The 23,504-nt window shown below is 42.1% G+C and overlaps 1 protein-coding gene across 8 annotated transcripts in view; it reads left to right on the top strand.

The window, feature by feature from the left end:
* The window catches only part of LOC125895414 (unconventional myosin-IXb), a 61,587-nt gene that overhangs the window by 26,984 nt on the left and 11,099 nt on the right, over positions 1 to 23,504 (top strand). For 4 of the 8 annotated variants that reach the window (XM_049587210.1, XM_049587209.1, XM_049587214.1 and 1 more), the window contains exons 5-28: positions 5,429 to 5,523; positions 8,979 to 9,041; positions 10,801 to 10,900; positions 11,999 to 12,099; positions 12,522 to 12,651; positions 12,744 to 12,833; positions 14,021 to 14,137; positions 14,299 to 14,433; positions 14,897 to 15,018; positions 15,194 to 15,335; positions 15,443 to 15,638; positions 16,018 to 16,093; positions 16,649 to 16,741; positions 18,229 to 18,342; positions 19,149 to 19,188; positions 19,593 to 19,715; positions 19,829 to 19,909; positions 20,210 to 20,320; positions 20,542 to 20,664; positions 20,789 to 20,938; positions 21,058 to 21,215; positions 21,339 to 22,439; positions 22,591 to 22,666; positions 22,787 to 22,905. In XM_049587210.1, the coding sequence (XP_049443167.1) occupies positions 5,429 to 5,523; positions 8,979 to 9,041; positions 10,801 to 10,900; positions 11,999 to 12,099; positions 12,522 to 12,651; positions 12,744 to 12,833; positions 14,021 to 14,137; positions 14,299 to 14,433; positions 14,897 to 15,018; positions 15,194 to 15,335; positions 15,443 to 15,638; positions 16,018 to 16,093; positions 16,649 to 16,741; positions 18,229 to 18,342; positions 19,149 to 19,188; positions 19,593 to 19,715; positions 19,829 to 19,909; positions 20,210 to 20,320; positions 20,542 to 20,664; positions 20,789 to 20,938; positions 21,058 to 21,215; positions 21,339 to 22,439; positions 22,591 to 22,666; positions 22,787 to 22,905 (3,656 nt within the window). The remainder of the gene's footprint in view (positions 1 to 5,428; positions 5,524 to 8,978; positions 9,042 to 10,800; positions 10,901 to 11,998; positions 12,100 to 12,521; positions 12,652 to 12,743; positions 12,834 to 14,020; positions 14,138 to 14,298; positions 14,434 to 14,896; positions 15,019 to 15,193; positions 15,336 to 15,442; positions 15,639 to 16,017; positions 16,094 to 16,648; positions 16,742 to 18,228; positions 18,343 to 19,148; positions 19,189 to 19,592; positions 19,716 to 19,828; positions 19,910 to 20,209; positions 20,321 to 20,541; positions 20,665 to 20,788; positions 20,939 to 21,057; positions 21,216 to 21,338; positions 22,440 to 22,590; positions 22,667 to 22,786; positions 22,906 to 23,504) is intronic. The other 4 variants (XM_049587216.1, XM_049587212.1, XM_049587211.1 and 1 more) reach the window with 3 other exon arrangements.

Genomic DNA, 23,504 nt, shown 5'->3' with positions numbered 1-23,504 from the left:
AGCGTTCTGCAGGCCACTTCTGGGCCTATTCATGGTGCTCTGACCACACCACAAGCTAAGGTTTGATGTGGTACCCAGCTAGACATGGGTGGAGCTGCTTGAAATGGCTCCAATCTGGTAAAACACCAGACCACAAGAGCAGCAAAACTGATGTTAGAAACTTTTATTCTAACTAGTCCAAACTCTCTGACATCTTCATTACTTGACCCTTATTATGCATGCATACAGGGGGTAGATCAAATTATTTACACACTAGATAGCAAACACCCCTGAGATCACGGAAATACCATCTGAAGATGTAAACCGCTGCCTGATAACAGCAAAAAAAAATTACATTTGTATTTCCCACACTACAGATTGTGCTGAGAAGTCTACATGACCAAGTTGCAGAGTAACATACAGAGTGCAGAGGTCACAGATGGGGGCTGATTGTACTGTAAAACTGCAGATGCTAGTATTTTAGACATATGTTGGATACTAATATATAAACTTATTTCAGCAAAGATAACCATCAAAAGCCATGCACACTTTACCAATAAAGAATATTTACAAGAGAATTGGGTGGGGGAAATAATGTGAGATACAGAGAGTTAAGGATAAAACTGTAATGCTGCAGAAAAGTTATTTAACTGACCATATTTTGCACAGTTCTTGGTGCTATTGCACATTGCAGCCCAATGTTCTGTAGTGGAGTCAGTTATGAGTTGTGACACCATGCACGATGTATGCTCTTAATGTTGAAATACCTTTGTGGTTTGAAATGTTCTGACTGAACATGCCTGAAAGAGGAGGTCTGCTGAAATTCGTACACTAGATCAATAAAAAAAAGAAAAAAAAGAAAAAGCAGTTTGCTCCAGTTCCTCAAGGGGCTCGACACAGATTGCGATATGGTTTGCTCTGTTTGTGTCAACTTGTTTGTTGAGTCATTCTTTGCATCTGTGTGTTTTTAGATTTTGTCCCTGAAATATAGACCCTCATGTAGCTTAAGTAGTTTTCTTAATATACCTCAGAGTTAGTCCGACTCCATGAGGTAGTTACACATCTGTTAAAGGTCCAGTGTGTGTAGGATTTAGTGGCATCTAGCAGTGAGGTTGCAGAACTACAACTTCTCCCATTCTGGGCTATTGTTCAAACAACATGGCTGACTGTGTAGAAGAGGACCTGCTCTGTATGTAGATATAAACAGCTCATTTCGAGGTAACAAAAACACAATGATTCTTATTTCCATGTGATTATACACTAATGAAAACATAGTTATGAATATCATATACCGTTTCTGCCAATCGATGCCCCTAAATCCTACACACTGGACCTTTAATCTCCCGTGCAGCTCAGCAAAGCATAGCATTTACCCCAGAGTTAATGCATGCGAGTGTCTGATCTGTTTTCCAGCCTTTGCTAATAATAACAATCATCTATTACACTCAACCATTGCATACTGAACCAATTACAGGTTTTTTTTCCCCAACCACCACTACCGCCACTTTATTTCCACTATGCTGTCATCCAACACAAGTTACTTTGTTTTCCACTGTAGTTGATTTACTGCTGTGTAGCTGTCGTGATAACTGACCCCACTTTTCATACAAGCTTTTTAGTGTCTGAATTAATGTTTCTGTCATCATTTGCTGTCTTCTGTATGTAAATCTGTAAATCAGTAGGGCTGCAGCTAACAACTGTTATTACCATTTAATCAGTTGATTAGAAAATAGGTAAAATGCCTATTACAATTTCTCAGAGCCCAAAGCAACGTCATCATGCTTGTTTTGTCCAACAGTCCAAAACACAAACATGTTGATTTAACAGGGTATATAATGTTATATATCATGATATACATAAAGTAGAAAATTCCACATTTTTGATACTGGAACAACCACAATATTTTTCATTTTTGCCTAATACTAATTGAGTAATCTCCTTATCCTTGAAGCACCAAAATCTTTATATTCAAACCATCTGCAGTGTGAAAGGTTCATTCATTTTTTTAGTGAACTGAAAGTCATTTCCCATGAAACCAAGTAGAGCCATGCCATTCTCTTCAAGACAAGAAATAAAGTGTTTAGGAATATCCTGACCTTCATGCAGTAAAGTCACGAAGTGGGTCAGTATAACCGCATTCATTGGAACATTCACCGTTGTTGAATCGAAGCGCCAGCCCCTCTGAGCGCTTTTGATGCCGTTATTGTACGTCAAAGAATCCATTCTTTGTTAACAGTTCAGTTGAGTTAAGCTCAAGGGGTTTAAGTGTAGTTGATGGGATATAGCGGCGAGCATAGAGGAGGAACTGTGTAGAGACGTGGTTTCATTCAATCACTGCCAACATCATGTGATTTCACCAAAGCATTTTTCACATTCAGGACAACAAGAAACAGTGATTATTTTCTCACTAAGTACCATTGATGTTTTGCCTTAATATTACAGCTACCAGTGATTATATAGTTTATTACCTTGCTGCTTGGTTCTCCAGTTTAACCTGTAATTGAGGAGTATATGAACTTGCACGAGTGCCTGCTGTTGCCCTCTGAATGTGGGAACTCTCTTTGTGACGGTTGGACTATTTAGACTCCTTTTGTGAGTGTATCCATGCTGTAGTGAGGTGTCAGTGTCAGGGCCTTGGCAGTGCCTGTGGAAACGTTAAACTGAAGCTCTTTTGAGCAGCTCAACTTTAAAGGATGCAGCAGTGCCTCGGTGTCATAGCATGCTACTACCAAACCACCAGCTTTATGTTTTTACGGTTTACAGAAATGTTTTTCTCTTTTCTCCCAGTGTTACAGGCATGTTGAAATTATGCAAAGAAAATACTCAAAACTCAGATCATCACAGGAGTGACAGATACATGAGTGACACACACAGCCTGGGGGAGAGTATGACAACTCTCAGAGCCAACAGCAAATCTGAGTTGTTGTTTTTGTGTACACTTAATCTTATACACAACATTTTTAAAACATATAATTTTTACTTTGTCGTCTCTGCCCCCTATGCTTGTTGAGAGAAACAGCTCATAAACTGCACTGTTTTAGAGACACTCCCCTAGTTTGGTTTGTAAGGAGAAGTGTGTATGTGTCTTTCTGTGTGTGTGTGTGTATTCGTGAGGCGGCTGATTGGGGATGTGAGACTTCATTCAGATAGGCCTGGCTTTGTTGAAGTGGAAATGTACAGGGGAGCGGACTGCCAGAGAAACCGGCACACCGCAGAGAGGAATCAGTTAAGACAGAATTGTACGTCATGAAACGATCTCTGGATATGCACCCACAAAATGCAGATATGTACACATTGCACATTGCTGAGCCCTTCTGCTTTCTGTCTCTCTCTCTCCCTTTCTCTACTTCTCACTCTCCCTTCCCTCTTTTTTCTTTCCTTCCATAACCTCCTCGAGAGCAACCCCTGTTTCGTAAGAATGCAGATTAGACCTTTCCATGGACACAGTTTGGTGAGCCGTCAGTCCACTTCCCCATACCTGCTGAGCCTTCCAGCCAATCAGATCGTCCGCTCATGGGCAAGTTTGAATACGAATGATGCTGTGACATGTTTAGCATTCCCTCCATGGTTCAGCAGCCAGGGCTTTGCTGAGATTTCCCAGGGTTTTGTGCTCTTGGCTGCAAGGTTTGTGGAGTGGGGGTGATCAGAACAGCACTGGGCACAGTGGGCAGCATTGAGCAGTGAGGCACTTCGGAGTATCATTGCCAAAACACACTGACCCTCAAACCTGGAACAGAAATGATAGCATTGTGCTCTGTAAACACAGGCAACACCTGAATAAATAAATGTAGGATTTGACACATTATTATTGGCATAATAAACATACAACGAAAACACTCATTGAATAATAACGGTGTGGAAGAGTTTGTGTGTGGTATACACACACACATGCACAAAAATTAAAAAGAAGAGACAGTGTGGGTGAGTGAGCCGAGTGAGTGGGTGGGTAGGAGACCTGTCTGAGCAAGTCCAAGTTAGTCTGAATATAATTCTGGTCATGGATAAGAGACAACTGAGCATCTGTGTCATCCATCAGCAAGCAATAACTCTTGCCTCATACTTCCCTCAGGTCTCAGAAGTAATTTAAAATAACATTTTATCGTACTGAAAAAAAAGAAAGCTGGTGCAGAATTATATCGGTGCAAACTGGGTTAAAGGGGAAGAACATTTTTAGTGAAAGGAAAAGAATAAAGGAAAAACTTGCAGGTCTACGTAAGCAGCAGAAATAGATCAAAGGTTCATCCTAAGGAATCCCAATAAGACCTTGTAAGTGTGTATTTGTGTGTGTTTGAGCCCCCCCAAGTCTAATCAGCCTCAACACCACTGTATCAAATTCACCCTGCAACAGCTTTGGAAGATACAATGTGGCTCCTATTTAACATGCACTGAGTCAACTTCCCCTGCGGTGGCCTTTTGTTGAGTGTGTGTGTGTGTATCTCTGTCTATCTGTAACCATGTGAGCATGTGCATCATGAAGGGGGGAAAAAAGAGTGCTATTCTGTTGCCGTATCAGTGAAGTAAACAGGGCCCCTGGTAGCTGGGCTCTGTGTGCCCCTGGCTGGGTTAGCATGAGTCTGAAGCCTGGAGAGAAACCCTGGTCCTCTCTGTTTCTGTCCGTGACACTGCTCTACACAACGGCTGTCCCAACCTCATTTATCATCACTGACCTATGCTCTCTCTCTTTTACACACACACACACACACACACACATGAACAGTGCACAAGAGAATGAGGGAAAAGCTCTTTAAGGAGGAAAGAAAAGAAAGAGATGGATGGGAAGAGAGTGAGAGGAGGGCAAGAGGGGACAACGAGTTGCAGATGCTCGCCCCGTCCTTAAACCCCCAACATACATAAACACACAAGCATGCTGACACACACACACACACACACACACACACACACACACACTCTCACTTACATAGTCCCACCCCCTTTTGCCATCTCAGCTGCTGTTTAAAAACAAGACTTAACCCCTTGACTATCTAGTTTCTTTATTGTCATGGTGATTTGTTTTTGTTGTTGTTGACTGCATTGAGGGTGCACATACATGTGCGGGCACTCCCTGATTGTGTTGCACTCAGTAGCATATAAGGTTTGAAACTCAACAGGTCACAGTTAAGTTTCAGAACCTCAACAGTAAGCAGGAAGAGATTTTAAACAGCCAGTTTGTCTTCAGCAACTAAGACTTAAAATCTTAAAATCAAGCCTGGTATGAAGGTTGTCATTCTGCCCCCTCCACAATGTTTGAAACATTTTGTATTTCACATATAAGACAGTTACCTCATCTGTTTATTTGAGCAAAAAGATGAAGACAAATGGAGAAGAAACACAACCATAGTGATATTGCAGTAATCTTGAAAAGTTGTTGGTTGATTTTGTAATGCACTGCATGTTTTTGACTTCATGCTCTGAAACTTACCCTGTGTTTCTGTCGTCTTGTCTCTGTCAGGCCTTTGGGAACGCCAAGACAGCCCACAACAACAACTCCAGCCGCTTTGGTAAATTCATCCAGGTGAATTACCTAGAGAATGGAGTGGTCAGAGGGTGAGTAATTAACAGTGGGTGCATGAGTACATTTGCAACAGACCACTCTCAAAAAAACCTCACACAAATTAGGTCAAGCCACGCTGCCTTTATCTGCAGTACGGCACCATACAGGAACATGTTAATGATTGTTTTTCTGTTCTGTGTCCTCTTCCTGTAGCCTGTCAACAGGGTCTTCCACTTCTATCGGCTAATATCTTCCTCTTTGCTCTTTTAATGGCTGGTCATGTGAATCCCCCTCTGTGCAATGTGTGTGTGTGGAGACTGAAACTTTCAACCACCAGCACGTCCTTCCTTTTTCTCAGCAGTCAGACTCTAGTTAGGAGCTGTATCAAAGTCTGGTCCGCTGTGTCACTTCCTCATTGCCTCATTCGGAGAGGGGAACAGCTGCTCAATACAGTGTCTTAAAAAAGAAGAAAGAAAATGTTATGCTATCGTTGTGAAAGAGTCAAAAGCTGACGGCCTGCAGATAATATTCAGTGCAGTGCTCAGAATAAAAGCTAACAGGACCATATTTCCTTCAGGATAAGATACAAATATTTCGTACTAGGAATAAAATTTGATTTGAAATGTGTAAATGCCCGTGGCGACAGCTGCTCATCTCCACAGTAAGTGGGCATCCCCAACCTGATTATCCCCTAATGGCACCATCATGCTTTATTGAATTGCTTACCCTGAGAAAGGTCTATAATCCAATCAGTAGAGTTGATTTTCACTGCCTGGTGCTTTTCTGTGCTACAAAGGTAACCTACTCAAACAAGGAAATGCTAAGAGCTATGAATGGAGTTAGCCTAAAACGCCTCATGTAGTTTCCCATCACTGTAAGTGCTAGTGTATCCTTCTGCTTCACATCAGTAACATATTGGACTCAGCGCAGCATCACAACTCTGCTCTGAAGCCGTTAACAAAGGCTGCCTGTCTATCTCTCCATCTCCAGTGGCAGCCATTCACACAGTCAATAGAGGAGATTAACAAAGGAAAGGCTGCTGTTCCGCTCTGCTCTGCTCTCTGAGAGCAGACTGACTAACTGACAGACGGGATGTTTTTATGCTCTCTCTCTCACTCTCTGTCCAGCTTATCCTTCCTCACTGGGATCTGAACGAGATGGAACAGAACAATGAAGAGAAACACACACTTTAGAGGGGGTGTAAAAAGGAGGTGGTGTGTCAGTGAAATATGTCCAAGCATGAACATGTGCAGTATTAATCTTTCTGTGTGGATGTGTTGTGAGACTTCTTTTACTCTTTGATATATACGGTGACAGATATACTGTACAGCCAGTTTGTCAGTCGGCTCCTCTGTGCTCTTCTGAAAGGAGGATTCTGTCAACATTCCTGCAGACGTGTACTGTTCTCCATCAGATCTTTTAGGGAGCTATCACATTCTCACATGTCTCCTGTGGTGACCCTTCATGCTCAGAACCCCCCGAAAATACTTCTACAAACATACTGTACCAAGATGTAAATATGAGAGCCAATGAGACATTTTGTCCAACTGCAACATTTACTGGAATTTATCCTGGAAAGGGTTCAGGTGTGAAACGGGTTCACTGAAACAAATTATCTCCACATGTACCAAAACATTCAAAATCCTGGGCACATTAATAAGCTCAGATGCCTGTTTTAGGGGACTTAGGCAGAGTTTTTTCAAGAAGCAGCATCAAGCAGTAAACTCTCACATGGCCTGTATGTCTGTAAGTAGATGTTTTAACCTTTGTCAAATTCCTCTAACTGGTTCTAGGTATTTATCAGACAGACATCAGTGTGTCAGAGCAGAAACAGCCGAATATGGCATCCTCTGAGTTGCCTCTAGACAGTATAAAATAATGGACATAGCCACTGTGACATCATCCATTGGTTTGGAGACTCCCATTTTGAATCTGCAAGTTTGGCATTTTGGCAATTGCTGTCTTGGATTTTTTGAGCCAGAAGTGACCATATTTGGATGAGAGGTTTGAGATAAGATAACCCTAAAGCTCTGCTATTTTCATTAGCTCAGTGCATTTACAGCTGTGGTTAACTGTGATAATGTGAATCCTAATTTTCGCTAGGAATGAACAGGCTTAAATCCAATATAACAAAATGTGCTTACCAGACAAAATTGAACATTAGACTTCCCAGAGGGTCTTTTAGACTTATTTAGGAGACGAAATGTTACAATTAGCTGTCATCAATTAAAAACACACTGAAATAATGTGCTACAGCTACACCTATACTCTGTGAATGTGGGGTTACAGTGTGGTTGTGTTACCTAACCAGTGCATCAACAGAAAGTACCTACTTCTTAGTCAAAGCAGCCACACCTTTAATTATGAATAACTTTAAGTGTTAATAACATTTAAAAGGGTGAGTTATATAAAAATCTCCCGTACACTAGTTATGTTTGGGGAAATTAGCCATATAGACAAAAAACGCATTGTAACATGGATGCCTGTGGGAATTGACTCGCTTTTGGAGCCAGCCTCAAGTGGCCATACGAGGAACTGCAGTTTGTGTCACTTCCACATTGGCTTCATTTTTGAGCTGCAGAGATTGTCCCTTGGGTGCACAAGAAGGCTATGCCCCATCAAAAACACCTGATACTTCTTTATACGTATACATCTTGAACTTGCATGATAAAAAAAATATATATTTACCCATTGTATATTAAGGTTAACTAGTATCTGTGGGTGCGATCATGGCTATGACACCTACCCCAGTATTATAATATTCATAACAGTCTTTTTTTTTTTTTTTGCGTAGAAATTTCAGTGCAGACTGTTAAGAGGAAAACGGAACTAGCGGATCTATGCAGCAGATGTATGAACTTGGTCTCAGTTAAGTTGTCTATAGTTGTGGCTGCAGTTTTAGCAGATGGACACAACTATGTTTCTCACAGCACAGCTCTATTCTTAGTGTGTCATGAGGACTGGCGTCAGTGTTGTTTTTGCCTGGCTATAGAAAAAACAACTCTTACTTATAAAATCTGATTTAGACAACTTTATGGCCTTGGCCTGGTGTAGTGGGTAAAACCACTGCTTTTAGTGCATATCTCATGACTGCAGTGGTCTGAAAGCATACCTCTACCCCCGCAGTAGCCTTCCAGTCTCTTCTTTCCATCTATAGTATACATTTAATATAAATATAAAATGAATTAATGCCAAAGCTGTCTGTTTGTGGTTGTGCGTGTGTGTTGCTATGTGATGTGCCATGATCCATCTAACCGTATCTGAACGCTTTGTTCAGTCTTTGATTGTTTCAACCATCTGTCCTCACTTCCCCTCCTGCTCCACCCCTCATTTTTTATTACCAGCTCACTTTCACATATGACCTGAAAACGCACACACACAAGCACACACACACTCAGATAGAGAGTGACCTTTAGTGTTAAGTGATTCATCCTCATTGTTTTTCTTCTTCCCCTTTTTCCTTGTCTGCTTCTACTCCCCCCTCCCTCTCTTCCTCTCTGCCTTACAGGGCTGTGGTGGAGAAGTATCTCCTGGAGAAGTCCCGTCTGGTTTCCAGAGAGAAGAATGAGAGGTGAGGAGGCACAGGAGGGGTCCTGACCCTTAACCCCCACTGACCCTCATGGTGCCCTCTGTACAAACAGGGAAGCCTCTCATGGTTGGATATGAAGTTCAGCTTCAGTCTTTGAGACAGATAACCTGTCAAAAAAAATCAGGTTCCTCCTCTGACTCGTCGTGCATCTAATGTCATATGCTAGAATCTACAGCGGCTCATAAAAACAACCAATCAAAGCTGAGGAGTCTCTAATGCAGCTGTCAATCACGGCTTGTGAACTGCGGTCAAGCTGCCAATTTAGACAGGGCTAAACACATGAATCAAGATTTTGTGACTGCACTGCCTGTTTCTCACTTCAGATGTTTTCAGAAATTTATTTTAGTGTTCTTTTTGTTGTAAAACGAGAAAGTTTGCTCTAACTTGTGGGTGGTGCTGAGTTTTCGATTTGACGGTTTCCACCATGGCAGCCAGGTCACAAACGTTCTCATTTTACAGCTAAACAATAGTGTGGGAGGAACCTGATTTTTCTTTTTTGACAGATTATCTCTCTCTTGTACTTACATTATAAGTGACGAAGTAAAATTTTATACAGCTACTACAGCTTTAACTGTTGCTCTACAGAGATACAAGCATAAGAAAAAAAACACTTTCCTGTCCCCACTACCCATGTCGTCACTCACCCTTTCTACAAGTCAGGCAAACCTTTCATTACTCACTGTGACATTCACTGCCGACTAGACCACAGGTCTGTTGCTACTTGTGTGACTAATATGCAAACAAATATCTAGGTTGGGTAATTAGGAAATAGAGTCAGAGTGCTGGGGGAGTGAGCAAATCCCCCACTGTCATTTCATTTGCAGTAATATGTATCACTAATGAATGAGTCAAAAGAAGGAACAGACTTTGATAAGACTAGTTTAAACTGGTACACCAGTGAAACCAATATAAGAATGTTTCCATATTGATGATAAGTACAGCAAAACATTAACCATGAAATAGTGTAGATTTAACTGTTACAGCGCAGGAAAGCCTTTTCTAATTATACAAGTCATGGTTTATACTTTCTATTTAAAATCTGTAAAGTTAAAAATCCTCTCATGTGTGTTTGTCTTTAAAACCACAAGCTACCACCGAGCAGCTCAGCTGAAGCACTAGATGTCTTGTATAAAAATATACTGTAGCCTTTTTGAGTGGGAAGAGCGTTACACATTCACATTTCCTGTCCAGATTTTCCCCGCTTGTTTTGGAAATGTTGTCACCTTCCATTGACAAGCCTGCCTCCGTAACCTTCAGGCTGCTAGCCGCCTGCACAGTGTACTGTTAACCACCTGGCCTACAGTTGCCATTGACAGTGCATTCTGCCTGTCTAGTCAGGGAGTGACTCCAATGTATGATGTAATTGTTTCTTAGTGATAAGTGTGGAAACTCATTACACTTGTGTGCTTTTATAACAAAGCTTTGTTGCCGATCTACCTACCTGCCCACTGATAGCATGAGTGGAAAACTGATATCACTGAGCCCCAGACGTTGTGTCCGTTCTATTAGCTTTTTACAATGTGTTGACTCTTGGTTTATAACCAAAACTCCCCCTTATTTGTGCCCATAAACACAAAGCTTATATCCACTGATAACTGCCTGACACATAATAAAACAAACAAATGACTGGTGCAAATAAGAGTTAAGAGCAGTCTAAAGAAAATGTTCTTGCAGTAATAACTTGTTGTGAGTACAGTGTGTGTGCAGTACAGGCTTTAAGAAGGATGTGTTGTTTTTCCAGGAATTACCACGTGTTTTACTACCTGTTGTTGGGAGCTTCAGAAGAGGAGAGGAAGGAGTTCAAGTTGCTGCCGCCTGAAGAATACTTCTACCTCAAGCAGGTATAGTACCCTGGTCTCATCACATCAAGTAGTTTATAGTTTGATATAAACGGTAAAAATCATTTTGTGTCATCCTACTCTGTTCATTTTGCTCAGCCCCAGTGAATATCCTTGAAAGGGTGTTAATGAACTATAACCCATTGTTGAGTGTGATTTGACCTTTAAGGTAACACTGTAATTCACTCAGAGTGAACCCTGTATTCATGAAGACTGTCAAGCTCCTGAATAAGCTGCTGTATACACTCCCAGCTCACTGCGCACATGTGCACTGCATGTTAATGAAGCAGTCTTTGTTCTCTCCCTCATTTTTATTCCCCCTTTTTCTCACCCTCCTTTTTATCCACCTCTTTTTTTCACCTGTTTGTCTGTCCATTGTGGGGCTCTGCTTTCTTCTTCTCATCTCTAAAGACCAAATCACAATGTTTGTTTTCAATAACTTCTGGGTAGAAAACCCCCTGCGTCACATACATAGAATAAAATCAAATGATGCTGAGCAAATGCTGCCTTAAATAGGTTAGTTTTAGCCACCTAAGAAAAGGCCCACCTAAAAAAAACAATATCAGTTTAAGTGTACTCTATATTTAGAATATTTTATTTTATTATTTTATTTTGCCATCAGACAGCCCTTTCTGATGACTGAATCTCAAAGTCACCAGACTCCATTGACAAAAACAGTCACTTCACTTAGCAAAACACAGGAGTTGCTAGTACCGCTGGTTCGATCAGTTAGTGTGCAAGTAAAGCAGTGAAAATATACTAAATAACACGTATACTTAAACTGAGGCAGCTAAAATACATTTTGCTGTGTCTCCTGAGAATTTGGCTGAATGTATGTAAAATAATTCTGTGCAGGACAATTGTTTTCTTTCCCCATACATTTGTTCTGTTGGAAGTACATGGTTTAACTATCCTGCTTTGGTTCATCGAAGACACTACTAAAGCAACACAGTACATAAAATAAGCACAGCGGAAATGTCAGATAGCTTGGACTACAGCATTTAACTGTATATCTTTAAATGTTTACAACAGTGATTGTTGTTGTTGGCGCAATGTCATGGTGATTTCAGTCCCCCACTAACTGCTTGTCTTGTCTTGTAGCAAAACTTTAAGATTGAAGATGAGGAAGACCTGCGTCATGACTTTGAAAGGCTGCAGCAGGCAATGGAGATGGTTGGCTTCCTCCCGGCCACCAAGAAACAGTAAGTGAATCCATGAACATGCTCAACGTATATATTGTGTGTCATGCAGGAAAGAGACACAAAGTTCTTCCAGACATGTTGAAGGGATTGTGTAAAAAATCCATCCTGAAGCATTTTTCCACTCAGTGCTGGAAACAAGTTATTTCGGTCTGAGCGTTGAGTCACATTACCAAAAATATAAATTACAACAAAGAGACTTTTTAAGAGCACCAACAATAGCTGCATCCAATTGGCTAATGTAGCAGTTTATTAGAAACAGTGTGCGGATGCGGCTCCATACAATGCTTCTATTCAGTTTACTAGTTACTGAACATGACCAGACTGAGGAACAACATGTGTAGCGCTGTTACTGCATGTGTCATATGACTCCATTGTCACTGTTGCTTATGTCAACTTATGCAATTTATGTGACTGTGTTGCAGGATCTTTTCTGTGCTTTCGGCCATCCTGTATCTGGGCAACGTGACCTACAGGAGGAAGTCGAATGGACGTGATGAGGGCTTGGATGTGGGACCGCCAGAGATCCTGGCTACACTCTCTGACCTGCTGAAGGTAACGTGTTTGTCTTTGTGTGACTCTATACTTCACTGTGTCAAGCGAGTTGTCTGTGATTATCAGCACTAACCTGTGTGGTTCCCTCTCAGGTTAAAGAGGAGCTGCTGGTTGAGGCGTTGACGAAGAGGAAAACAGTGACAGTCAACGACAAGCTGATCCTCCCCTACAGCCACCCTGAGGTAGGCACCAGCCTAGAGGACACATCACCAACCTGTCATTACTATAATAGTGTCCAACTGCACACTAATTGGTGGTCTTGTATGCCTACTTCTTTTTTATTGACACCACACCTACAGTCAGTGTATAATGACTCTTTGTTTGACTTTTTATGTTCTCCTCTCTGCTTTCTCTTCCTTTTTCTTTAAATCTTAAAATCTTTTGAGTATTTCCATTTTCTGGTCATTTATACTTCTACTCCACTGCCTTTCAGAGACAAATAATGCACTTTTTACTCCACTACATTATTTGACAGACTTTAGTAAAGATTTACTTTGTATTTTGTATCATTAATCTAGGAAATAAAGAATAAGATTTCCTTGGTGGAAATTTACAAGACACCCAGCAGCATATAAAGATTCAACAAGTGATGGACACTTCAATGCATCACTAATTTTATTTTAATAGTATAAAATATTATAATGAAATGGGCCATTACTTTTACTTTTGGTATACTTCCTGTTTGATGTGAATATTTATACAGGGTGGCTGAAGGTCTTTAAAAAGTCTTAAAATGTCTTAAAATCAGTTTAATAAATATTAGGCCTTAAAAGTCATCACAAAGTATTATATATATATAATATTTTAATTTGTGAGGTCTTAATCTCTACAAAGAATTTAACTTTCAATCTTTTTATGTCAAAAAGAGTCAAGCTCTTCTGCGTCAGCTTCCACAGTTCTGATGTTACAAATACCTCTGAACCTGATACTGTCTTATTACTTTATTCTTGTGCTTACCTGTAGGCAAAATGTATATTGAACTACCTCACTCTAGTATCCAAATTACTACATCAGACCTACCTCTGCACAGGACCACATATATACTACTTACCTTTAAACTTACCAGCAATGCTTTAATAAGAAAAAGATGATTTGTCCAAACTTTGGTCTTAAATTTGGTTAGAAATGATCTTATTAAAGGTCACATTGAATTTAAGTCCCTGATACCTGAAGACATCCTGTGATATGCTTAAAGTAAAACTTCAGAATGCATGAATGTTACTTCTTCACTGTGGTTTTGCTGCTTTTACTAAAGTAAAAGATCTAAGTGCTTTTTCCACCACTGATGAAATGGTACCTTTGCTTGTGTTCTGATTACATTTATCAAAGTTTTCTTTACAATAAGCATCATCTTTCTTTGTGCCATCAGGCTATCACAGCCAGAGACTCCATGGCCAAATCTCTGTACAGCGCCTTGTTTGACTGGATCGTCCTGCGCATCAATCACGCACTGCTTAACAAGAGAGATATGGAGGAATCTGTCCCGGTAAGACACAAACGCTCTCACACACAAGACCAATCGAACCTGAAAGATTTCATTTTGATGTGACAGAAAAAGTCTACATTATTAAATGCTGTAGAAATTGTTATTTTTGGGATACATTCCCCTTCCTGCGCCTCATTTGTATTCATGGTCCTATTTTCCAGTGTTTGTCCATCGGTGTTCTGGACATTTTTGGCTTTGAGGACTTTGAGACCAACAGCTTTGAGCAGTTCTGCATCAACTATGCAAACGAGCAGCTGCAGTATTATTTCAACCATCACATCTTCAACCTGGAGCAGGTGAGTGGTCTCATTTCGTTTGCTTCACTCCCAAATCCTCTTACGTGACGCACAGAAACAACACACCACCAGAGGATTTGCTGCCCTGTGATTGAAACTTATGACTCTCTGCTCTGCTCTGTGTTTATTGTAATGACTACTCAAATGATGAGTCATCCAAACATTTCCTCTCTGAAGGGAGTAAAGGATGCCTGCTAGGTCATGCTAGTTTATCTTAACCTTAAGAGCCTGGTTAAACAGGAATATGAATCAAAGATTAATTTATTGTTAAAATATTTAGTTATTTAGTCAAACTTGACTTACAAAAATGTATACTGTTGCATCTTTTAGCACACACACTGTAGTATTTACACCAATAGGTTAAATAATTTAGGTAAAAAGATCAACAGTGAAATTGTTCTTAGCTTGACTTGATTTCACCTTCAAGCTTATTCACCAAAATGTTCTGTTCTGCCTCAACCAGGAAGAGTATCAAGCAGAGGGAATCACCTGGCACAATATCGACTACACAGACAATGTGGGCTGTATCCATCTCATCAGCAAGAAACCCACCGGCCTGCTCTACCTGCTGGATGAGGAGAGCAAGTAAGAACAGCTGCAGGCGATTCACACTGTTTTATTCATGTCTCATTGCTGCGAGTTGGGATGAAGTTTGTTTTGATTCAGTCGAAGGTCTCTATTAATATTAATATTTTCTTTTCCTCTCCTCTTTCTATTCCACCTTTGTTCCTCTGTCCTTCTCTCCATGCCTGTGCTCCAGCTTTCCCCACGCTACAGATGAGACACTATTAGCCAAATTCAAGCAGCAGCACCAGGGGAACAAATACTTTGTCCCCACACCAGTGATGGAGCCCGCCTTTGTCATTCGACACTTTGCTGGGAAAGTCAAATATAAAGTCAAGGTAAGAAGCAAAACACAGAGAAGATGTCAAGTAACAAAAGCAAGAGGATTTCAGTTATACTGATATACATGAATATGGCTTAAATTTGATTTGTTTGACCTCACCAGGATTTCCGGGAGAAGAACACAGACCACATGCGTCCAGACATTGTGGCGTTGCTGCGGAGTAGCGACCGTGCATACGTGCGGCAGCTCATTGGCATGGACCCGGTGGCCATGTTTCGATGGGGCATCCTGCGCGCCACTATCAGGGGCATGGCTGCTTTTAATGAAGCTGGCCGCACATGGGCCGCCAAAACTGCAGGTACATTATTGGTGTTGGAGTGTGAGCCAATCCTCGGGTGTATTAATGAGCATTCTATTTTTGTAGCTGATAGCTTGCTGACACTCTTTGAATTATGCTAATACTAAACTAAGGCTAATATTCTTGTTTCTAGTCTTTAGTCATAATCATTGGTATTATTCATGGAGAAAGTGCATTCTCACTCTCACTGCTCTCATGTGCAGCCCACTGACATAGGAGTCTTTTTACGTGGATTATCAAGACCAAATAAAGTCAAGATAAAAACCAAAACAACAAAACTGCTGCGGTCATGTGACTGTGATCACCTTTTATTCAACCTGAAAGCTGCCTTATTTTTACTCGCCAATAATTTGTGTTAACTTTGTTTGATTGTTTTTAGGTGTCGTCCGTCCAGCCTCCAGAACTCCTCTAGGAGAGCTTCAGCAATCCAATGCCCCAATAGACAGAATGTACAAGTAAGTAATTTACATTATTGTATGTAAAAGTCTAAAACTTGTCCCACTGTGTCTTTGTGTGGTTTTTTAACTGTCAGATCTATTTCCTCTTGAGGAATCTGTTTGCTGTAGCACCTGTGGACGTGGAAGCAGACTGTCCGTCCTGTTTACTTTGTTGTTAATTACTCTGTTGCTTTTCTTTCATGACTCACACAGACTGGTTATTTCAAATGTGATCTATGTAATATACAGCCTTCGTGAAGCTGCAACCTTTTTCTTCACGTAAAAACTACACAGCAACATGTTTCCAGTTTGATGCTCCTTGTTGAAGGTGAAGGAAATGTTTCAAATGGTTGGTGAAGTGTGGACCTCCACATTTATCCTGTGGTGCTGGATGAGATGAGGAAGGACAATGTCAGACACCTAAACTCTTTTCAGCTGAGTTACTTAAACATAATCACAGCTTTTGACATTACCCTGACAGATGAATCCTCCTTCATCTCATCGCAGTCACCCATATCCTCTCCACCTCTTGGTGACCCCACTGTGTGCGGTTCTCTCCTCTCCCCTCCACAGACGAGCTTCTATGCTCGATTTCTACTTTGATCACTCAGAGGAGCGCCCTCTAGAGGCCTTTGAAGACATCTTTGCTAGCTATGAGAGTAAGAAGTAAGTGAATTTGGTGGACAGGAGAAAGGAATGAAGAAATGAGGCCAAGCAGGAAGGAAATGTGTTTGGGTAACAGATACGGGTTTGCTCCATTTTCTGAGTTTGCTCCCATCTAAAAAAATAATAATTTTTTTTTTTAGCTATTTAATATAGTTAAATTGAAACCAGTGCATCAAGTTTTATCTGAGAAGTTCTGGCTTGTCAAATGCTGCAAGGTCTGCTTCTTTAAATATAAAAGCAGAGGAGGAAGTTCAGTACACCGATATAACCCAGTACAACAAAGCTGCCCTTTACCTTGCATTCCCTCACTGTAATCCCCATCTTTTACTGTAGCTGCGATAATCTCTCTCCTTCCTCACGTTTATTATTCTTGCTATAGAGCACAGGAAAGTGTTTGTACTGGCCTCCTCTGATTAGCCACCAGGATTACTTACATCAACTGTGGAGCTTTAGAGGCACACACGTATTCATACACGTACCGAGGCCACAAGTCAAATAGACCAAAATAATTGGGGGAGCTTTCTCAGAATGGAAACCAAACCATGAAGAATATTTTTGGATTGCTGTGCCCTCTGGATCTCGACCTTTTACCTCCTGCTTTCAGATCTGAAATTACTGGGTAGGGTTTTTTTTTTTTTTTACAGAGCAGTACCTATACGGAGTTGAACCTCCCAGCACATTGTTCCCATTATTAAATCATCCAGCCTCTGCCAGATCTGCAAACACTGAGGTGTAGAGGTCAGATTCACTGTGACTCATTTTCTGTATATGTTGCCCATTCCTTCACTGCCTGACCTCTGTTTTCATGGGCAGTTGTGGTAAGTATAGAAAAGCATTGCATGGACTAGCTCTGAGACACAGAAAAGATTCCATATTAACCTCACCAGACTCAGTGTCCAGTGTAACACCAGCCCCAGTTAAGGACAGTAAATCCAACAGCCACACCAGTAACAACTTACAATCACACAGCCAGTAACAACCCCAGCATGGAAACGGACGGCCAGCCACATTGATCGTCAGCTCTGCATGATAACTACCCCAGTGGCAGGGATACGAGAGTGAACACAATCCCTACGTGCCCCAATCTCTTTGTGTGTGTGTGTGTGTGTGTGTGTGTTTCTGTTCTTAAAAGGGATATGGCAGCATGGTTGGGTGGTCTAGCGTGTCTTGTGGTCTCTCTGTACATAAACATGAACAGCGGGAGAATAAATTTTGTGGGTTATTCTTCATGGATGAGCAGAGCATGAAGTTCCTCTCGATAACAGACCCCCAGCTATTCTGCAGTGTGTGTTCTTGTCTTTGATAACTGCGTTGGTGTGTTTTCTTCTAAGGTGTCCTAACTGTTGTGTTCAATCACGCCCCACTTTTTTTCTCTTTCCTTCCTCCTCTTGTCGGTTTTTCCAATGTCTTTCCCCTCCCTTCCCCTGCTCCCTGTACCTCCTCCTCTCGTTCCCTCTCCACACTGGGTGTGTGTGTGGTGTGATCAGAGACATGCATGCAGAGATCATCAGCTCCATTAAGAACTTGCCGTTGGATGGTGAGGACCCTCGCAAGCTGCTGCAGTCCTGGGGTCGCCTCCGCTTCCCTCGACACGTCCTCCAGTGAGTCTGCAGACAGACCTGGTGTCCGCTCTTGTCCAGATCAGTCCAGTCTAGTTGGCTCAGGCAGAACATGCTCCATGCCCCCATTTGACCAGCCATACATAGTTATAGCTGTCACATTTATCCCCACTTTTCTAAATAGACCATTAACATCTATTATGATCAAATCCAAAAAAAACATAAAACACACTCCTGCTTTATCAGCAGACATTTCATTTTTAGCTCTGTGTTCAACGCCGTCTAGTTTTTTGAAGGCTAAAGCTGAAACGCCTTGAATAGCTTTGTTAACTGCTGCATGAACATCATCAGAAGACTGCGCTGGCACGTGAGGTCTTTTGGAGCGTTGTGTGAAAGTATGTCCGAGTGGCCTCGCAGCATGTTACAGTTCACAGCAAGTTCTACAGTCTGACACGTGGCAACAGAGAGAGGATGAACATGACTGTAGAGCCCTTTTTATATAGTGATGATAGCAAGAGAGCATGTCTGTCTGTGTATGGTGAGTCTCTGCTGAGCTGTCTAGTGTTAATCTCATCTCCTGCAGCAAATTCCTTCATCCTCCTCCTGCTCCACCACCACCTTGTCATCCTCACCTTCTCACTCATTCATCCCTCATCTCTGCCCTTTATTCATCCCGTCTTCCAGGTGCAACTCTTGATTTCATCACTGACTGGCAGCGCATGAAGAAGTCAGCCGTCCGTACTAACCTGGCTTCACACACTCCATCACTACTTGTTTCATCCTCCCGCCTCAGGCCTTTAATGCATCTCTGCCTCTAACTCATCCTGCATCTTTTTTCTTTTTCACAGGAAAAACAAGAACACCAAACAGAAGCAGGTCATCCCCAAGGTGAGTGAAGATCTCAGACCCCCTGTTTAGGGGCAGATAAAGAGAGCATGCTGTTTCAAGCACCCCTCAGACTACAGGAGTGTGGGGTTGATTTTTCCCAAGTTCTCCCCTCCCAGCATCCGGAGGAGAAATTTAGTCTGGGACCTTGGTCTGTACTGATGTTGGGCTGAGATTATTTGTTGATGTGAGAGGTTGACTCATCAGGGCTGCCTCAGCAATTTCAAGCATGTTTGATATTTAGGATAAAATCTGGATGTTATGATTACATCAGTACAGAATTTTAAAACTCCTGTATATGTCATGTACAAGAGTTTGATTGGATTTTACCAGTGGCCTTCATTTCATTAGAATTTTAACTCCTGTGTTTAAGAAGGACAATAATTTACCTTATTACTGCTGTGCAGAGTTTGCTGGATTCTCGGTCTCTGAAGTTCATTGTGAGCCTGACGCTGCACGACCGCACCACCAAGTCTCTACTCCACCTGCACAAGAAGAAGAAGCCCCCAAGCATCAGTGCCCAGTTCCAGGTAACATCACCGACAACAGCATGCACGTTACACACAGAAACAAGACAAACACAACCTCCAGCTGCAGCCCATAACATTCAACAACAAACCCCTTTCCTGTTTTTTTTTTCCAGACCTCTCTGACTAAACTGTTGGAGACACTGAACAGAGCAGAGCCTTTCTTCATTCGTTGTATCCGCTCCAATGCTGAGAAGGTGAGACTATTGTTATTTATTAGACATTTGTAATTTATTTTTTTCATATCTTTCTGTTCAAATCCTCGGGCACCTAAATGAATACTGAAGTTTTCTTCCAGGTCAGAGACGTTATAAGAGGAAGTGTTGAATTCATATAGCGCTGCTAACAACCCTCTTTGCTCTGTTGCAGAGTAAAATTATGTTTTATCAGACAGGAATCAAACCAATATGACTTGAATAGTTTAATTGGTAAATAAGGATATCTAAATGGTCAAGAGTAAAACCGAATGTGCTTCTTGTGTGCGTGTACATGAGCAGAAGGAGATGTATCTGGATGAGGCCTTGGTGGTTCAGCAGCTGCGATACACAGGAATGCTGGAAACCGTTCGCATCAGGAGGTCAGGCTACGGAGCCAAGTACACATTCCAGGTACTGTAAAGTTCCTCCATTTTTTGGAAAATGCATGTGATAATCACACACCAAAATAGGCACAGAAGATAAAAAACAAAGATGCTGAAAAGAAGCTGATGCAATGGCCTGCAACAGTGGTAGAGACACACATAGCGACAGCATCAAAATATATAAAAAAATCCACATCCACAACACTCGTCTCTTGAACACTTCTTACCTGCATTGTCTTGTCCCTGCAGGAGTTCATAGAGCAGTTCAGGGTTTTGCTGCCAAAGAACGCTGCTGCCACTAAAGAGGAAATCTCAGCACTGCTGGAGAAGATGGGCCTGGACCCCACCACATACCAGATAGGCAAAACCAAGGTACGTCACTAAATTCTTTAAATTTCTCCTGAGTTTATCTTTTAATACACCTTATAAACCCCCTTTCTTATCTGCTCCTTTTCCCTTTTGTCCATGTAAATTCTGGTGTGTTCCCTCTGTTCAGGTGTTCTTGAAGGAGCTGGAGCGACAGCAGCTGCAGGACACGCTGCACAAGGACGTAATGCGTAAGATCATCTTCCTTCAGCGCTGGTTCAGAGGTCGCCTGCAGAGGAAGGAGTTTCTGGACATGAGACAGGCAGCCATTTTGATTCAGGTAAGACACAACATTTTTTCCAGCAGTATTCATTTTGTTTCTTATGTTCCCATTTTAATATTTAAGAGAGAACTAAACTATAAAAATGATCCTGCCCTGTTCGCTTTCCTCCTGCTTAGCGTTCATGGCGCAGGTACTGCAAGGAGCGCAGGCGACAGGCAGCCACTTTGATCCAGGCTGTGTGGAGAGGGCACAGACAGAGATCAGAGTATCACCGCCAAAAACAGGGCGCTACCAAAATACAAGCCTTGGTCAGAGGTCACTCAGCACGCAGAAGGTAACAACTGAGTTTTAAACTGTAGACAACATAAAGGTCCAGTTCAGAACACATCAGCTGGACCACAGAAGCACATGCAATGCTAAAATGTGGGCTGTGATATTTATGTTTTTCTCATTACAGGTGCCACTCCATGCGTGAGGAGAGACAAAAAAAGGAGGAAGAGGAAAGAGAAGCTCAGATGAGGGCAGAAGAAGAGGAAAAACGGCGGAGGGAGGAAGAGGAGGAGGCAAGGAGAAGAGCAGAGGAGGAGGAGGAAGAAAGGAGGAGGCTGGAGGAAGAAGAGGAAGCAAGGAGAAAGGCAGAGGAGGAGGAAGCGAGGAGGAGAGCAGAAGAAGAGGAGGCACAGAAAATGAGAGAAGAAGCAGAGAAAAGACTGACAAGCGAGCCTCAAACAAGAGAGGATCCGGACATAGAGCTGGTCACTGAGGAGATGCTGAATGACATTCCCCCCGTCCAGGAGAGAGGGGAGGAAGACGGAGATGTTAACACAAGCTCACATACAGAGGAGGAACAGGGCAAGGATGAAGAGCTGGAAGATGAGGATGAGGGATTGGATTTGGAGGCTAACAGTACTCAGGCTGAGGCTGGACCTCAGCTGGATGAGAAAGAAAATGATGAGGATTCAAAACGTGCTCTACCCTCTGATGGGGTCACCTCCAACGCACTTACACCTACAACTCCAAGTGAAGGGTTGGATAAACAGCCGCCCAGCAGTACCTCCAATGCTGAACAAAAGAAAGCACGACCTATTAGCAGGGGCTCGGCATCCAGGAGCCAGGAGAAGAGAGAGCAGAGGAGACGAAGAGGGCTGGAGCACAACCAGAGAGAGACTGAACGAGCCGCCTCCTCCTTCTCAGCCGGCAGCAAGGATCAAACAACAAAGAGCAAAGGCCAGGAGACTTCTAAGCTTAAGGAGCGGGCGGACAGCAAGGAGCTGGACCAGTACACCTTTGTGGAATGGAAAATAAAGGAAAACAACGGAGGGAAGAAGGACACAAAAACGTCTCCTACTGCCGGTCCTGTTCGTCCATCTTCGTTACCCTTGCACAACGTTGATGCTGTTCCTGACAGAAACGGTTTAGGTGATGGCGTGGGAGCGACAAACCTGCATCGCCGTCCTGGAGCGATTAAGGAGAAGCCGGAGAAGTGGAGGAGGAGTGATGAAAGCGCCAGCCCTCCTCCAACTCACAGCAGGGAGGAAAAGAGGAAAAAAACACAGCTGTACGTCTTCTGTCCATTCTCTCACATCTACCCTCATGTTTTGTCTCTAACAAATGGCTTCTTTCTTTTCTTGTTGTTTATGAAGCCCCTCAAATATCAGAACACTATTTTAAAAAACTGAGAACTATATTTTCTCTCTGTTCATATACAGGAGTGAAACAGCCGCCTCATCAATTGACAGTTTGTCTCCAGGTTCGGAAGGAGCTGGCGCTTTTTCAGCCAGAGAGGTATTTTAAATGTTTATCTGTTGTTATGGAAAAATGATCTCAAATATACATTTTTGACATTTTGTATTGCAGAAACCTATTTGAACTAGTGTTTTCATCACTTGTAAATCTGTTTTGCAGATGATGTCCCCCTCAGACAGCTATGTCGATGGCTCAAAGGGAAGCTCCTTCAGAAGGAAACACCAAGATAGTTCTGGTCACCAGGACTCTGCACTCTCCATCCCTTCCACACCAGACAGGTACTAAACTCCACTGGCCTGTAGGTGACTGGTCCGGTGATGGGATGCAGCAGGGGTGCTATTAGATGTGGCGAAAAAGCATTTTGGCTCATGCATTTGTTTAAAAAAGGTGATGAATGAGATGGATGATGTGTCCAGTAGACAACTATGTCCGTAGTGTTATCACTAAATATATTGTTTCACCGCAGAGACAAAGACATTCACAGGAAATCATCCTCAGTTTTATCACAACCCATTTCGATCTCTGCTTGAGTCAGACTGATTGTGGGAAAACCTTTTTCAGCTCCTTGTGTGGTGTTCCATGTTCACAGCTGGAAATTCCTGATAACTGAATTTACTCTGAATGGATTCATTTGCCAAAAAATGAGCACTTAGAGCTCAGTCATGGGGCCAGAGTTTTATCAGACGGAGGCATCGGGTGGACTGCTTTGTTTTTGATTTGTATTGTTGCTATGGAGACACTGCTGGAGCAAAGCTGGAATATGTGGCACCTTAAAAAACTCCTTAAGGACAGTTCCATTTTGATAGTATTTTTAAAAACTGGACATCTCAGTCATTTGTGTTTGTGATGTGTTTTGCCTGTTGCCCAGAAACAATCC

The sequence above is a fragment of the Epinephelus fuscoguttatus genome, linkage group LG10 (assembly GCF_011397635.1).
Source record: "Epinephelus fuscoguttatus linkage group LG10, E.fuscoguttatus.final_Chr_v1".
Lineage (NCBI taxonomy): Eukaryota > Metazoa > Chordata > Actinopteri > Perciformes > Serranidae > Epinephelus > Epinephelus fuscoguttatus.
Note: the sequence above shows the minus strand (reverse complement) of the source record. Positions and strands in the feature narration are given on the sequence as shown.